General features: G+C 48.4%; 2 protein-coding genes across 3 annotated transcripts in view; both read right to left on the minus strand.

Moving 5' to 3' along the window:
- Positions 1-3493: 3493 nt before the first annotated feature.
- Positions 3494-5301, minus strand: Ackr1 (atypical chemokine receptor 1 (Duffy blood group)). The gene is made up of 2 exons (XM_048357301.1): positions 5002-5301; positions 3494-4530 (listed from the first exon to the last, which is right to left on the minus strand). The coding sequence occupies exons 1-2, from the start codon at positions 5020-5022 to the stop codon at positions 3547-3549; spliced, it is 1005 nt and encodes a 334-aa protein (XP_048213258.1). The 5' UTR covers positions 5023-5301; the 3' UTR covers positions 3494-3546.
- A 1503-nt stretch (positions 5302-6804) lies between these two features.
- Positions 6805-16797, minus strand: part of Cadm3 (cell adhesion molecule 3) — a 32608-nt gene continuing 22615 nt past the window's right edge. The window contains exons 6-10 of one of the 2 annotated variants that reach the window (XM_048357299.1): positions 16584-16754; positions 13477-13567; positions 12838-13007; positions 10019-10144; positions 6805-9060 (exon numbers count right to left, since the gene is read on the minus strand). In XM_048357299.1, the coding sequence (XP_048213256.1) occupies positions 8942-9060; positions 10019-10144; positions 12838-13007; positions 13477-13567; positions 16584-16754 (677 nt within the window). In that variant the 3' untranslated portion in view covers positions 6805-8941. The remainder of the gene's footprint in view (positions 9061-10018; positions 10145-12837; positions 13008-13476; positions 13568-16583; positions 16755-16797) is intronic. The other variant, XM_048357300.1, reaches the window with a different exon arrangement.

Genomic DNA, 16797 nt, shown 5'->3' on the forward strand with positions numbered 1-16797 from the left:
GGAGGAACCAGAAAGGCAGAGGATTCCCTTTGGTACTACATCTGATGTCTTCTTCCACGACTCAGAGAACTACTCAGGGGAAAAAGTGCAAATACTTATCTTGAAGCAAGAGAAGATTTGAGATACTATGTGGGAAATCATATGGCATAGGCCACTTTAAATGCTCCCAGATGTGGTAGAAGCCTAGAAAGATACATGAGGCAAAATGGCAGGAATGGGGAAGTCAGGGCTCCCAGATTGGAAATCAAGTTTATAAACCACTGGGCAATGAATGGGAGATAGTTAGGATTGCAAGGACTTAGCCCTCTCATGCACAAAAATGTACCTAAAACATTTCCTCAAATTTAAGTGTGATGCTAATATACCTCTCTAAAACACAGTCTCCCAGTTGTCCAAAATGGAATGCCCAGAAGTTGTCTCCCTCTTCCCTTCATCAAATAGGTATAGGAAAGCTGGAATGATGTTGCTTCTGAACTGACTTCTAAACATCCTTCTAAGCATCCCCTTGCATGTTCCATACCCCTCCTTCCCAAATCACCTCGATGTCTAGAGATGATTTGGAAGGACTTGGACTTGTTAATTAACCTAAACAGTCACATTCATCGGCAAGGTGCATTATTGTTAATTAAAACTGCGATTCTCCTTGTGCCCAGACGGCGGGCTGCTGTTGTCAGAATAATTAGATAGCATACGACGGTTTTCATGCAAATCCCTAGCAATTAGAGTTGGCAATGAATTGGTTTGAAATCCCAGGGAAGCGCTCAATCAGAATTCCTCTGAGAGTGTCTCCAGGACAGAAAGGATGAAGGATTGGGAAGTTGGGGGTGGTGGTGGATGAAACAGGGTGGGGACCATCCACTCATTTCCTAAATCCATCAGGATTCAATGTGAACTATATGAATCAGGAACACCACTGTGGTGTTCAAACTTCCCTCTAGGAAAAAAAAATATTTCCTTAATATAAATTGACCCTCCCTAGGGCATCCGATGTTTCCAAGATTCTAAGAGCTTGTATCTGGACGCTCATCTTCCTGAGAGTTTTTGTTAGCCAGGAAGTCTTTGCTATATGAACTCATACAGTTAAAGTTTTTGCCAATCTTGAGATTAAATTCTTAAGGTTCTAAGAAAACCTGATTTGTATTCTTGAAGAGTTGCAGAAAAGATCTGGCTCAGATTCGGGTCAATGGTAGCGTGGTTGATGGCATGCAGTGGGTTAAATGGACAGGGTTAGCTGCTTCACCTTCCCCTCCCCCTCCCCCAAGCTGTAAAGTAGGACTGAGGTCAGAGTTGGATTTCAGGAAGACCTATCCATTTGCTGCATATATAATGGCAACAAAAGGCTACATTTGCAGGGATTAGGGCCAGGCTAGCACTGGGTACAAAGGAGCAGATAACAGCAGGGACATTTGTCTAAAGCCCACTCTCCTCTTATCTGTTGCCAGCTTCCTTGGCCTTTCCTCTTGATGGATGTGAAAGTCTAGGGTTCTCCCTACCTGAAGGAAGTGAGGAAAGGTTTCTGCCTGGAAGCATGGGGTAGGTGGCAGATAACACAACCCTAAAGGTATTAAACTAAGGTTAGCACTTGCATTAGGTAGGCAGTGGAAGATTCAAGGAGTCAGAAACAGTTTCACCTCCCCCTCAACTAGGTCAGCCACTAAATCCAGTCCCTTGTAAGGGAGGAGGGCAACATCTGGTGGGATTTAGAAAGCATTCAGGGCCCAGAGGGAGGATTTTGAAAGGAGGTTCACACGGAATAGAAGAAAAACAAAACAAAACAAAACACCTTTAGGACACATTCACCAACTATGGTTGGAGACCTGAACATGATTTAGGATTGCAAATGATTCCCTTTTCTTCATTTTTTCCCTCTCCCTCTTTTCTGTTTTAGAATGTCTCCCGCGTCTCAATCAGTCCCTAGATCCCGCCTTTCAATTTATGGCACACCAATCAGAAGCTAAAGATGGTGGTTGCTAAGAGACAAGAGGTGGGAGATTTAGAGGCTTTGTCAAGGCACCCACCCAGGAAAATTCCCTGAGCCTTTTGCACCCTCCTGCTTAAGGTGGCCCAAGACATCTCTGCTCCTCTCTCACACTCTCTATTTATCCCCAATCACAGAAACAGCTTAGGGGAGAGCTCAGGTAAGTTGACACAGATGCAGGATACCTGCATACGTTTCCCCAGCCTTCCACTGGGTTGGAAAGAGGACTTATATTCTGTGACATCTTGACGTACAAGGTGAGTTTGAAGTTGGCATTAGCGATGTGACCATCATGAAGAGGGACTTCTCGTTACCCCTGACATTATAACAGGACTTAGGCTAGGTAGAGGTTGAGGAAAAAAACTCCAATCAGGAGTAAGAAGTTAGACAATCAGGGACACACTTGAAATGTAGGAATCCTAGATTATAGTAAAGAAAGCAGAAGGAACGATTTGTATGAAAAAAGGAAAGATAACTTCAGGAGCCAGGAGGTTTGAAAGAGAAATTTGGGAAATCCTAAGCATAAAGATGAATCTGTTTAGAGTCTCCCCACTTGTTTTTCCACTCTTCATGGCCTCTGGAACACTTCTTGCCTCTACCCATCTTATAAAGAAAAGCCTGGGCGTAAAAACAAACTTATTTGGGTAAAAAGTGGGTCATCAATCCTGATTCCATGCCCTGAGAAGAGGTTAGGTGAAGAATTAGTGAGGAAGAAGAGAGGCCCTGGGAGCGATGGACTGAAGCATGTGTGGTGTAGTAACATACTGACTGCAAGCCCATGTACAGACTCATGCATGCGTCTGCCATAGATGTGGGTTCTGATTGTGAAACAGATGTACACACACATGCAGACAGGTACACACACACACACACACACACACACACACACACACACACTGGAGCAAACAAGGTCATACTGAAAAAATAAACCTGCAAGATAACTCCAAAGAAGTAGCTTTTTAAATTACTTTGCTAGGTAACTTGGACCAAGAAATGTTCCCCAAGATACTTTGCCTACCTTCCTTCCCCCAGCCACTCTGATCTCAAAGCCAAGCCAGTGAGAAGAAAGGAGATAGAAGACTTGAGGCAGAGCGGGTGGGAGGGTGGGTGGGAGGGTGGGGGGAGGACTGAGAACTGGACAAGTCAGACAGGAGCAATTCATTGCTTTGGACTTAATGGTTACTCTTGGTTGTTTTATCTTTTAGGTACCTCTTCCTATCCCATTTGCTCTCTGCAACACCCTCTTTCCTTAAATTGGCTGTTTAAGCCATGTCTACCTTCTGGGTGTTGTTTTTCTTTTTTTGAGGGGGGGGGAAAGTTAGGTTCTCTCCTCAAACAGTAACCTCCCAGCTCTAGAAAGCATCTGTGTGCCCCGAGGATATTTATATGTCATCCACTTTCTCCCCAGGCCAGCTAAGAGAAACAGATGCTGACAGCAAAGTTTAGCATGAAAGACCTTTCTCTCTCCATTCTCCTTCCTCTCCTCTCCATCCATAGACAAAATAAGAAACCGTCCACTTTATAAAAGCAGTAGAGGCTTTAATTCAGGTCGAGAGAGGGAAAGAGATTTAGCATTTGCTTCCTAAGGGGTCCAGATGAGGAGATCCTCTTTCAGGGAGAGACATGGCAGGCAAGGAAGTTCCAGTGGCCTGGTGACAGTGCAGGGCCAGGAGCAGGGGCGTAGCCACGCAGTGCACTATGGCCACGGCTTCTGCCAGGTGCAGCATCAGGTCTAGAATCTGCTGGGCCAAACATGTTGGCAACAGCAAGACTCTGGACCTCACTAGGGAGTCAAATCCCAGAACCACCCCATGTGGCCACCAGAAAATAAACCAGATCCACAGGATGTTGACCCAGGGGCCCGGGCCTCTGCCCAGTGCCTTCTTCAACCCCTTGACTCCCAACAAACACAGTGGCAACAAGGTGAAGATGGCAAAGCAGATCACAGCATGTGTGGATTGCCAAACCCCCAGGCCCCTCCGAGATACCAGGAGACAGAAGCTGTCACTGGCCAGGGTGATTGGCAACCCTAATAGGGCCGCCACTCCCCAAAGTCCCACAGTGAGGCCCAGGGTAAGGCCTGGGATGGGGTTTGCTCCCAGTTTGGGACCCAGGCAGGCATGGCTCCCTATCACCAAAGCCTGGGCAAAGGCTGAGCTGTACCAGACCCAGGAGCCTAGGTGGCACAGAGTGGTACTGTGGGCACTATTTAGCCCTGGTGCCAGAATAGGCACTACAAGGCTGAAGAGGGCACTGCCCACTGCCAACTGAGCTAGAAAGGGCCTTCCAGGGCAGAGCTGCCAGTGGAAGAGAGGTCGGAGAAGTGCAAAGAGAACAGCAACACTCCCCAGCACACCCAGGACGCTGACAAGGATGAAGAAGGGTAGTGAGGAGTCATCCAACAGGTTACAGGAATGGCAGGGGGCCACTGAATCCGGTATCTCGTAGTCTTCAAGGGACTGGTAAGAGTTGTTCCCCTCATCAGAGTAATTCCCGAAGTCTTCAAACATAAAGTGACTTATGTTCTGGTCCATTGAGCTGGAGGGCTTCACCTGCAGGACATGCCCAGAGGAGAGGAGCAGAGAATCTAGTACTCCACTGAGCACCCTCTTTGGGTGGAGGCTGGTTGGGAGGGCAGGGCACAGGGAAAGCTTGGGATGGGAGAACAGAACAAACAAGGGAGCTGCAGAAGATGATGTGATATGGGGGGAGGGGGGTGGTGGAGAAGAACAGGGCAGAGAGGACAGAAAACAGTAAAAGTCATGGAGAAGCCTGGGGTGTGTGTTGTAAGAGGCCCAGAGGTGCAGAAGGCAGAGTTGGGCTAAGGAGGCACCTGCGTGGAACTGGCAAGAAGGGAGAAGTAGACTGTGGTAAGGAGGAGAGAAGGGGAAAAGATGCTTGAAAGGGAGAACAAAGGAATGGAGGAAGGGGTAGGAGATGAGGAATAAAGACTTGCAGAGCAAACACAAAGGGTAATGGGAGCAAACAGGGAAGGGGTGACAGTGCATGGTTCCCACACTCACCGGGTAGAGACAGTTCCCCATGGCGCTGCTGACTCTGGGCAGGCTGAGAGAAGGGCCAAGACAAGCTGACAGCAGCTGTGTTTTCAAGATAAGTGTGGGGGACTAATGAAAGCCCTTGGGCTCTGGGCAGGGCCAGGGAGGCTCCGCTCAGGAAGTTTTACCCCCACGCCTAAGCCTCAGAATGACTCGAGGGCACTGGCCAGGGGTTTCCTGTTTGGAGGGTGAATTTGCCTGGTCCACTGGTCTCAGGAAAGGAACAAGGTGAGAACAAGGATGGGCATTTCCCTGAAGGTGGAAAGGAAGAAACCAGGGGCTTTCCAGCAAGTGGAGATTCTTGAAGCACAAGGAAGGAAGAGGGGCCAGAGGTGACTTGGGAGGCACAGATAAGAGAGGCGCTGGGAAATTGGAGTGCAAAAGCAGCTGATAAATTCTTACCGCTCCCCATCTCTTTGAACAGGGTCCAGGGAACGAGTTCAAGAGTGGCAAAGGGTGTTCATGGTGCTTATGGTGTGCATGCTGTATATCGGAGTGGGAGGGAGAAGGCACCTGTTTTTCTATGTGCATGTCATGCGTATCAGCGCTCCCACATGAGAGTGTTACGTGCTAGGTGGTGTCTGGGTGGGTGCATTGTTATCTGGAGGTATGGGGGTGCCAACCTTGGAGGGAAGGAGGGATGGAGGGGGGAGGGAGGGAGGGAAGAAGAGGTAGGGAGGGCGATCAAAGCTGCATTATGACTCTACTTCAGGGAGCGGTTGGGCATTTGCCTCACCACCTATGGGTTCCATGAATGCATCTCCCATACCAGGCAGAACACATGGTCTGACACATTTAAAGTAGACTCTGGGGGGCAACGGGACAGCCTATTTTAAAATGAGACTGTTGCCCAAGGGGTAATCCCTATTCGTATTTCTGTTGGGAGACATAAAGGTTTGGGAACTGCTTCATTAGCCTGGCATCTTAGTCATAGGAGAATGTCTTCTAGTGATTGGAGCTGTCTTTCCTCTGGCCAATCCAAAGGGCATTGGACCCCCAGGTGGGCTTTCCTAAGCCAAAGCCACTTCTCCCTGAAGGCCCCTCCCCAAGCTGCTTGCTCAGGAGCTCTGCTGTTTCCTCACACTCCTCCTCTCTGCCTCTTATTTGTTTTTTTCACTTGGGGAGATGTAGCCTGGATCTGAGGTGAGTTGAACCAGAGGGTCCAAGGCAGCACAATGAGAGAGAGAGTAAGAGTTCATTCAAGCAACTGTGGGGTGCATGAGCACCCTGTGTGTTAAGTGCCTTCTATAGCATTCATTTAGGAGTACCTGGGGCAAAGCACTTAGATGAAGGTGCAGCGGATGGGTATCCTGTAGAAACCCACCCCCTTCTCTTTTTGAGAATCAGCTCAAGCACAGAGTTCAGAAGGAGGGGGGCTGGAAAGAATCTGGCCATGTTGTGGCCATGCTGTCCCTGCTGGAAGAACCATGTTTGTCGTCTCCACCTCCATCTTATGTGCGGCCAGTGCTGCCATGGGGCCAGATGCCCCCACCACACACACTCTCTGGTCCCACTTCCAGATGTTCGGGGGGGAGGGGTAAAGCATGGCAAGGATGCAGCACCCCTGGAGGGCAAAGAGCAGTGGGGAACACAGTGACCTCCTTAGGTCCGGGCAGGCCAGCAGCAGTAGCAGTGAGAGCAGGAGAAAGGAGGCAGCCGAACCACACGGATAATCCAGATATATTGAGGGTGGCCCCCTCTGAGATTAGCACAGGAGAGTTAGAAAGATTATAAAGATACACGATCCCCTCCCTGCTCCCTTCCCCCACCCCTTACCCACAGACAGACACACACAGCACAACAGCCCCGGCCCCCCCGCCCCCAGTACAAATATGGCTTCTGTGTAATATGGACAGAGTGGTTCAGCTCGAAGAGGAAAACTTGTTTTTCCCAAAAGCGGGTGCTGGGAGACAAAGAGCCCAAAACAGGCCTGGAACCCAACGCTCCCTCGCAGCTGTCAAAGGAGGAGGCCCTGGCTTAGGTGAGGGGTTTTCTGTGGTGTCCACAGCCCAAGCCAGGGGCTGGAAGATTCATAAAGGTACTACCTGAACTGAAGGAGTGGGCAGCCCTGCTGGGCTGCAGCTGCCCCGGTTTCGTACATAACGCCTGTTGGTCAGAGCAGGGAGGACATGCTGGAGGAGGGGGATGTCGGAGAGCATCCTGGATCTGAGGAAGGGCGAGCTGGCCAGGGAAGGGAGGGTGAGCCACCTCATCTCCATGGCAACCAGCTGGGCCAAAAGAAGGAAGGAAGACAGAAAACGGAAAGCAGGGATGGACAAGACCCAGCCTTCTACTCTCTGGGCATAGGTGATAGGAGTGTAGAGTCAGTGCCAGGGAGAGGCCCAGGGGCTGCATAGCAAAGGCTGGTGCACTGACTCCACTGCTTGGAGAGGGGAGGCAGGGGGAGGGGCTGAGGAAGCTGTGTTTCACGCAGGTATGAAATGCACAGCTGGGCAAAACCACACCCTGGGATCCCTTTTTTGTTGTTGTTTGTTTTTGTTTTGTTTTTATCAAGGTGGGCATTGGGAATGGCATGGAAAAGACTAGGATAGAAGAGTATCCCAGGTGAGGTACAAACGCTGGCTAGGAAGCCTCCACTCCCACAGGCCTCTTTTGCACATCCCAGGCCCCATTCACCTGCCCAGGACCTCTGGGCCCTTGACCATCCTCTTCCTATACTTGTCATTCACATAAATCTACACACACAGGTGCACATACATGCACACATATAAGCACTGACACACACACACACACACACACACACACACACACAGTTCACATTATTCCCTTAGTTTGGGCAGGAAACAGCTCAGTGCAGTGAAGCTCCGTTTAGTATTTTTGTTGTTATGTCTGCCTGGCTGCTGAGGGAGGAAGGACGTGAGGGTGGCAGAGGGAAGGGGAAGGGGCACAGGGTGGCACAAGGTGGAGGAGTCGTTGCTGAGCAATGCCATGAGAGGAGTGGTTGCCGTGCAACAGTCCAAGGGCTTGGGTAAGAGTGAGGGGGGGCCCCTCAGCGGGGGAAGCAGATGCAGTTGATGCCCCAGAGCAAACTCTCCCACAGCTGCTGGAACTAGGAGGGGCAGCTGAGCTCTTCTGGTCCCCTAGGGCAGTTGTTGTGCAAACAGCCTGTCTTCATTCACCATAGGGAGGCAAATCGGTGGATGGGGCCATCTCCACTCTCTTTCCTCCCCAAAGCTACCCTTCCTGGGAGGAACCCCATGTTCCTCTCCATGGTGAAGCCCTTGGTCCCTCTAGAGCTGAATGCCACCTGCAGGCCCCATCTCCTGGGGAGACCCTCCCATCCACTCCCTTCTTCCCATCGTGAGGGAAGAGGGGCTCTGATAGAGAGAGAGTGAGCCTTGCCCCTGCCAGTGGCTTGCCCTGCGTGGCTGGCCCCTGCTCCCATTCCTGGGTTCCTGCATTGGTCTGGGAAGCTTCTTTGCCATCCATTGGGGGTTAGAAGAAAGGCTGGGGAGAGCTTCCACCTGCAAGCCAATGGTGCTCTATACTCCTCTCATCCCCCTGCAACCTTCATTTCCCTCCTCACGTTCTAGATGTTGCTGTAGTTCTTGTTTCCTTTCCTCACCCCAGGGCCCTTGCCTTTCCAGCCTGGAGACAGATTTGATTTGGGATTGTTACAAAAATAATAATAACCCAAATGCAGAGAAGCCACGGAAAGGGCTGAGGGCAACCCTCCCCTCCCCCCCGCCCTCCTCCCCCCCATTCCAAACCGAGTACAAAACCGCACCCAAAGCAGACATTCTGTACAGGGGGGGCTGGGTGGGCTGGGGAGCAAGCGGGAGGGGCGGCCCTGGGGTCCGCTCTGTACAAGTCCAGGTTGGTGATGACCCCAGCAGTCCCCATGGGGCCCCTGGGGGTAGGGGCAACAGGAGGTGAGTGAGCTCCCCTAGATGAAATATTCCTTCTTGTCATCTCCGCCTGACTGCCCGCCTTCTGCGTTGATGATGGCCGTGTCCGCATCTGGGGCATCATCGGAGCCCTTGGCCTCGTGTGTCAGGTAGGTTCCTGTGGAGAGATAGAAGCTCCAGCTTTCAGAAGCAGCCCATACCAATGAAGTCCACACTACCCACTTCCCTGCCACCCACTCACACCTTGCTCATGTAGATTTTCTCTTGCAGGGAGAGCTCTCTTCCACCCCACACTACTTCATTTGCATTCTGCTGCCAACGTCTCTCACCTGACCACACCCCCCCATGCATAATGGATCCTGCCCTTCATCAGAATCATGCCTACAGGAGGGGATGGGGGGGAGGGGAGATGGGTGTGGACACGTGCACAAGCACGTGCAATGCAGAGGAGGAGATCAGCCTGAGCAACTAGACTGTGGACTGGAAGCAATCACATAGAAGGACACCTTCAAGGAAGGAAAGAGAGAAACGGCACAGATACAGAAAGGAAGAGGAAGAGAAAGGGAGCTGGTGTAGGGAAGAGAAGTGAAGAGACTAAAGAAGGAAATAAAACCAGCTAAATGGAAAGAAAGGTAGTATAGGAAGCAAAGGGTTGGAGATGCATTTCCAGAGCTTTTCAACTTGCAGCAGACCTGAAGGCAGAGCAGCGATGAGCAGCTGAGTGAGTGGGAGAACTTGATTTTACTTGGTTGATCCCTGAGTTATCAGGCGTGGCTGCGGGCTTGGTGGGGCTCAGTGATCACAGGGATGGCACTGAAGGGGTGGCTGTATTTGGTTTTCCTCCCTCCCTTCCCTTATATTTCATAATTCCTCTCTCTTTCATTTGCACATTTCATCTCTCTCTTTCTCTCCTTCCCTTCCTTCTCTCTCCTTCCTTCCTTCCTTCCTTCCTTCCTTCCTTCCTTCCTTCCTTCCTTCCTTCTCTCTCTTTTCCTTTTGTTCTTTCTTTTTTTCTCAAATACTCCAAGGGATAAATCTCCAGAAGTGTTTCATGCAAGCCTCCTTTCTACCTGCCCCAGATTGATCACTCTAACACCCTATTTGATGCCTCTGACCTTTGTGTCGGATCAAGTAGTGGCCAAGGAAGATGAGCAGGATGAGCAGCAGGAAGACGACAAAAGCCACAATTCCACCGATAATGGCATGGTAGGTGCTGGTGAACGAGGGCACCGGACTGGGGTCTGAAAGAGGAGGAGGATGCACAGTCAAATCTAGGGAGAACCCTCCTCTAGAATTCTGGCTTGGCCCTGGATTGTTTTACACAGCAGAGAACAGGGAACACAGGAAAATGGGACAGCAGTACTCTGCAAAGGGAACATGTCCTTAGTAGACGGTGCTCTGCCTCAGAACGTGGTAATTATTCAGACAAATTGATAGGTTCATATATCATACACATCAGCTCACACTCAACTATCCACGTTGATTTCTTGACACCATAGCTTGACTTTGATCTGAAACAATTATTTAATACTTGTAACCAATATCTTCTCCTCCCTCCCTCTCCCTTATCTGTGGGTGATCAGAATTTTCCTTTCCTCTTATTCACCCTCTTAGCCTATCCTCCGTTGGCTATTCTGAGCTTGTTCCTCTAGGGAGTGTCTCAGTTTATTTATCAATTACTCTGAGAACAGACAGAGAAGGAGTTAAAAAAAAAGCCAATGGGGCCATAATTAAACACTTGGACAACACCTTACCAAAAACTGAATAGATGCTAGACTGTAATATTCTGTGTAAGCTCCTCTAAGAACAAAGTAACAGTAGTCTAGGGATTAGGAAATCTCTACCTTCTCCAGATTGAACCTAAGAACACCTCCTCCAGCCCTAACTTTGGGGTACTTAGTGTTTCTGGTTCACATCATTTCCTGGGCCTCATAAAACAGGGTTGTTTTTTTCTTTTCATATTCCTGCTTCCAGTTATGTTTTTCTTCCTTTAGTTCCCTGGCCTACCTACATTCTCTTGAGCACTCCTTTTTATTCCAGTATTTTCTTTTGATGGGAAAAATTCATAGTAGATCAACAAAACCAAGATGTCTAATCTATCCCAACAAGGGGGCCTGAACTGATGCCATCTAAATCTTTGTGTATAAGGACTGACTTGCTTTTTCCCATGTTGGCTGTTATGACTGGATACATAGCATGTGTCTGCCTTAGCAATAGGAAATAAACCCCATAGCACAATTTAAACCAGATGTGACAAGGCAAGCCCCAACTATAGTCAGGGTCCCAGATAGCCAAGAACAAGTACACAGGCCCAGGACACAGTTCTGATGATCTCCAAAATCACATTAACTCTAGACATAACTCTTCCACCCATGGGAGAGCTACTGCTTTTCCTTAGACTCAGCTTGAGTCTTGATGCCTCATTGACTCCTTCTGTAATTTTTTTTTCCTTTCCTACCTTATGTTTCCTTAGGCTTGACTGGGCCAGCTTTTTAGCTCCTTGCCTCTCTACGCCTTATTTGAAAAGAAAACATTTGTGCTTCGAGATTTTTTTTTTATGCTCTGCTTGGGAGGGAGGGAGGGAGAGGTTGTCCCTGGCACCCCAACAATGGGATGGGTAGATCTGATGGCAGACTTTGGAGGGAGCCCACTAAATTCATCCCCCTGTCTGTCTCCCTCCTGGGGAGTACTTAAGACAGGGTCCAGGGTCCACTTTGAAAATTAAATCTACATAATTATTGCACATACTAAGGAAATGGAAATCCCTTAGAAAGGCTCAATCTTCCACCGCCAAAATGACCTCAGGGCTCATCAATTACAAGCCCCTGTCTCTAGGTGGAAGTACTTTTAATTTTATTCTGGGCAGGTTTTCACTCAAGATATTCCTGGAATCGGATGCGGTAATATCTTCCACCACTAGAGGTCAGCATTGGCAGCCAGGACTCTGCTTGGCTTCTTTGCACAGGGCAGAGGGGAGGGAGATCAGCAAGATACCAACCACAGGGCACAAAAACTTTCTCTCATTGCCAATCACAATCAGAGCTAGTCTGGAAAGATCTGGAGGCAGAAACCAGACCTCAGTGCTTTGTCATTGCTCCTGGCATCTTACAATAGCCTTGTTTATTTGTGCTAAGATGGCTCCCACATGCTTAGGTTGGATCCTAGAGTCAGAATCGCCAATCTAAACATTCTGGTCCTAAGCACTCAGGTCTTTTATCCCTGGAGCCTGGCTGTTTCCTCTACCCTAACACACTGCTACAAAGGGACATTTCAAGTGAGAAAGCCCCTGAAGTTCTTGTAACAAGGCACTTTCCCTTTGTGGCAGGACCCTAATACCCCTGGACTCTTCAAACAACAAGAACAAAATAAAGTCTCTTGCTAACTCTTCATTAGGGGGCCTTTGTGCTGGCCTGTCATTTTTCCACAAGCTCGGGTTTGAGAACTTCCAAGCTTTGAGAACTTCCAAGGAGCACCTTCTGTTTCCTCGGGAAGGAATAGCACAGAAGAGGCTGTATTCATGCCTCAGCAAAGCGCATGTTTGGATCCAGTACAGTATGTAGAAGGTCTTTAGAAAAGAAACTGACAGCAGCGGCAGGAGTGCCATACGGAGTTCTAGGGGGAAGAGCAGCCCTTCAGCAAGGGAAATGCCCATACATTATCCTCATGGTGGTCCAGAGCCTCTAAATGCTTACTATTATCCCTGTCAGGTAACTGCCAGGGACAACAGCTGATGCAGGGGGAGCCCTGCTTCTAGACAAAGCCAACAGGGGCCCACTTTCTATTGATTTTTCCATGAGGACATGTCCTAGAGCGGGGCTGGACCTAAGTGCCATGGACTCCCATGGTGGGCACTTTCTTCAAGCTCCACTTGGAAGCGGGGAGAGGGCGTGAGATGGATGGAGAAGGTCTGTACCCGGAGACCTGGGAGGCTCACCGTTGACATTGAGAGTGAAGTAGGCAGTGTAGCTGCCCATGTTGCTGATAGCCGTGCAGCCGTAGGTGCCGCTGTCACTCTTGTTGAGGAATGGGAAGAGGAGGGCGCTTTCCTGGGTCATCTTCAAGGGTGGTTCACTGCCCTCCTTCACCCAGAGGTATTGCTGGGGGCTGTTGAGGTAGAAAAATCAGAAGTGTTCAGGAAAGCATAGGCCAGAGAGCTAGGAAACAAAAAACAAGAAACAAAACCCAAAGAAAGAAAGAAAACTAGGAACAGGAAAGTAAATTCTTGATAAACCTCAAGAAGTGAAAAGGGCCAAAGATGCTAAGTGTCCCAGGAAAGCAGGAGGGAGGGAGAGCTCATACTGGAGAAGGCTGAGATTTCTTAATATCCATCTTGCTGCAACTTTGCACCTTAGGAGAACCAAAGGGGTTAAGCTAGGGAGCGTCCTCGCCCACCCTGCTGCTTTGCAGAAGAAACAAAGCCTGGGTATTCCTGGACATCCTCAGGAGTAGGAAGTTCAGCTCAGCCAGCCCAGAGGAGACAGGAACTGAAGCCAGCACAGAGCAGATGCTCAGTGAAGATGACAGTGTGAGAATACTGAAGGGGCGTTAGAGGCCAGCAAGTGGCTCTTCTTACATCGGATTTCCACGGCCTTCGCAGTGTAGCATCAGCTTCTGACCTTCACGGGGATGTGGCGGGTCTGGCCGGATCATGGCAGTTGGTGTGTCTGTGGAAAAGAAAATGGCATCAGGACAATGCTTAAGGCATCCGTAACATCTTGAAATCACCAAGTTACGCACCAGAGCTTCTACTCCGAAATGTCTCAGAAGCTTAAAATATGAACAAACATGTTCTTTCCTCTCCCTCCCCTCCAGCCCCCCCCCCCGCCCCCAGCTCTGGAGAGCAAAGATGGTGAGTGCTATTGAATGAAGGAGCAACTGGTTGTATTGTAACCTCTTGGTAATAGGATTCTGAGAAATCTGTCTTGGGCAGGGGGCGGGGGGCTGCTGGGGGGGGGGGGTGGACCAGAGGGCCCAGGACAGTTTAACAGAGCTAAGAAGTGGTTCACTCAGACCTAGCAAACTACCTGGCACACAGACAGTGCTTAATACAGATTTTTAATGTCATGAAGAAGCCTGAACTTGACACTTACTGAGTTCACAACCTCTCATGTCTGTCTACTTTGCAAGGGAGCTGCCAATTGGAAGCAGCTCTTGAACACAAAACAGCACTTTGAATGGTCAGTGCGCACATGAAATGAGAGCTTTGAAATGGCAAGAGAAGTGGGGGAAGGTGTCATATTCTGGCTGAAAAATTAATAAAAAAAAATAAGCCCTGACACAATATAGATGGGCTCTGAGAAGGAAGAATGGCATCTATCATGGATTGCCAAAGGGCTGCTTAGGAGGCAGGGTCCAGATGGTGGCTTAGAACAATATAACCAGATGCTGGTTTAGAAGAGCAGATAAAGAGGCTATGTTGCCCCTCAGGATAAAGCCAACCTTAACAACCAGCTAATGAACGTGCTGCAGTCAAATCACATAAGACAAAGAGTCAGGCCAGGTGAGAGAATGGCTATTCTGGGCTTCCACAGCCATAGAAATCTCTTAACACAGTGCCCGGACTGACTGGCTGTTGACTGACTGCTGATCACAGTTGGGCCAAAAGGGACCTACCCTGGAGCGTAATTGCCAGATGGTTTGGTGCCCGCCAGAAGACACTTTGGGGCTCTGATCAGGAAGAGCCTTCTTTAGCCCTCCCTAGTCATGGACCAGGGCTCAGAGACAATCAATCAAGGCCAGGAGTCTCAAACTCAGAACTCATCATGAGAGAAACACCTTATAGCAATATAGAATGTTGATGTTTACCGTGTTGTTTTATGTAGATCATTACATTTATCCTGGGGACAACACAGTGAAGTACATTGAAATCACAGAGAGATTCAATGCTTTGGTCAAGGTAACATAGCTAGCAATGCTGGCTTTGTGGCTAGAATGTTGGCCGTCTGCTTCTAGGTTGACAGCTACAAAATGGAGAGTGGGGCTGCCCAGACCTACCCCATGTTCAAATTGGAATAACAGGCCTAGCCACTGATTAAATAGCATTAGAGTTGGGAATGGTGATCAGCCTGGGTCTTCCATACAAAGAGAATAGAACGTGGTTATTTTTGAAAACTGCCCAACCCTTGGACAAATTCAGGCAACACATTTGTTCTTTTCTAACTCTATCCTCTGTCTCTGGGCTATTCTTTTTTTTCCCCTGTGGTTCCCTCACTCGGAAGGGTATGTTTTCAAATTTTTCAAATTGCACCAGATGAAATATTTCCAAGTTTCCCAACTTCCTTCAGAAATTGGTCATGGTTTTGGTTTGTTAATGGCAGGGATAAAGGTTTGAAAGAAAGGTTGAAAATAGTGATAATGATAGTAGCTATTTCCAGTGAGAATTCCAGGGAAAATCATGGAGCTTGACCAGGCACAGATACCTCACGCCTATAATCCTAACTACTCAGGAGTCTGAGATCTGAGGATCACAGTTCAAAGCCAGCCTGAGTGGAAAAGTCTGTCATACTCTTATCTCCAATTAAGTACCACAAAAAAGCTGGAAGTGGAGCTATAGTTTAAGTGGTAAAGTGCTAGCCTTGAGCACAAAAGCTCAAAGACAGTGTCCAGGCCCTGAGTTCCAGCCCTAGGACCAGAAAACAAACCAAATAAACAAAATCATGGAGCCTGGAGAAATAAAGGAGAGCCTAGTAGAGGAAAGACCTAGAAAGATGTGATGGTGTCAGAGGAATTGCATCCTTCTATCTAGACTTCCTGAGGTCATGGAATTGTAGACTGAGAAGAAACCTTTGTGAGCTTCATGTTCATCTGTCTCATTTCACTAATAAAGGACTCAAGCTCAGTGGGAGAAATTGATTGTCTTCACATCACACAGCTAGTTGCTAGTACAGACTAGAAACGATATCCTGGGACTCAGAATTTGCGATACTTACCACTATAATTTATAACCTAGTTACATTCCACTGGCCTAGCCCAGGGGTTGCTAAACTTACCCCCTGGGCCAAATTATATGAGCTATAAGATTGTGTAAATAAAGTTTTATTGGAACACAGCCAAGCCCATTTGTTTACATATATTGTCTCTGACTGCTCTCCTAACACAGAGAGAGAGAGTTAAATAGCTGAGACTGAGACTGTATGACTCTCCAAGCCTATAACATTTACTACTTGGAAAGTTGAAGATGGTCTGGGGGCATGGTTCAAGTAGTAAAATGTCTGCCTAGAGAGAACTGAGCATAAAACATCAGTTTGAGGGGTCAGTCTAAACATATTTGAGCTTTGAAACAAAGGTGGAGGTCATATTTTCATTAGGGAAAAGATGAGAAGAGAGCAGAGAAGAGAGGAGAAGAGGAAAGCAAAGAGAAGAGAAAAAAGAAAACAGAAGAAAAATAAAATGAAGATAAGGAAAAGAGAAGAGGATAAAGGAAAACCTTAGCACTTACAGATGGATTCTACAAGGAAACAATGTCATCTGACATTGATATCAAAGGCTGCTTAGGAGGCTGCGTTGAGACAGTGGCTTAGAACAATACAACCAGATGCTGATTTAGATTAGCTCTAAATCTCACTTTTATCCTGTTCACTCATCTGTGCACACTGCCTCATGTGCAGTCACCTGCATTTTTCTCTTCCCCACTCCTCATCTTACAATCTCATCCTTTTCACCCCCAAGCCCAGGACATACATAAAACTTCAATGCGCTGCGCGGTGGATCTGTCAGCTCCTTTTAGAGATTCGTGGTTCACAGAGCACACAATATTTGCTCCATCATCTTCCCGGGTCACCTGGAATGTCACTGAGCTGCTAACAGTGAAGGTTTTCCCGTTGGGATCTTCCTGTATTCGAGTTGGTTCTCCTGTGATGCAGAAACACACACACACACACACACACACACACAC

The sequence above is a fragment of the Perognathus longimembris genome, chromosome 11, assembly GCF_023159225.1.
Source record: "Perognathus longimembris pacificus isolate PPM17 chromosome 11, ASM2315922v1, whole genome shotgun sequence".
In the NCBI taxonomy this organism is placed as follows: Eukaryota; Metazoa; Chordata; class Mammalia; order Rodentia; family Heteromyidae; genus Perognathus; species Perognathus longimembris.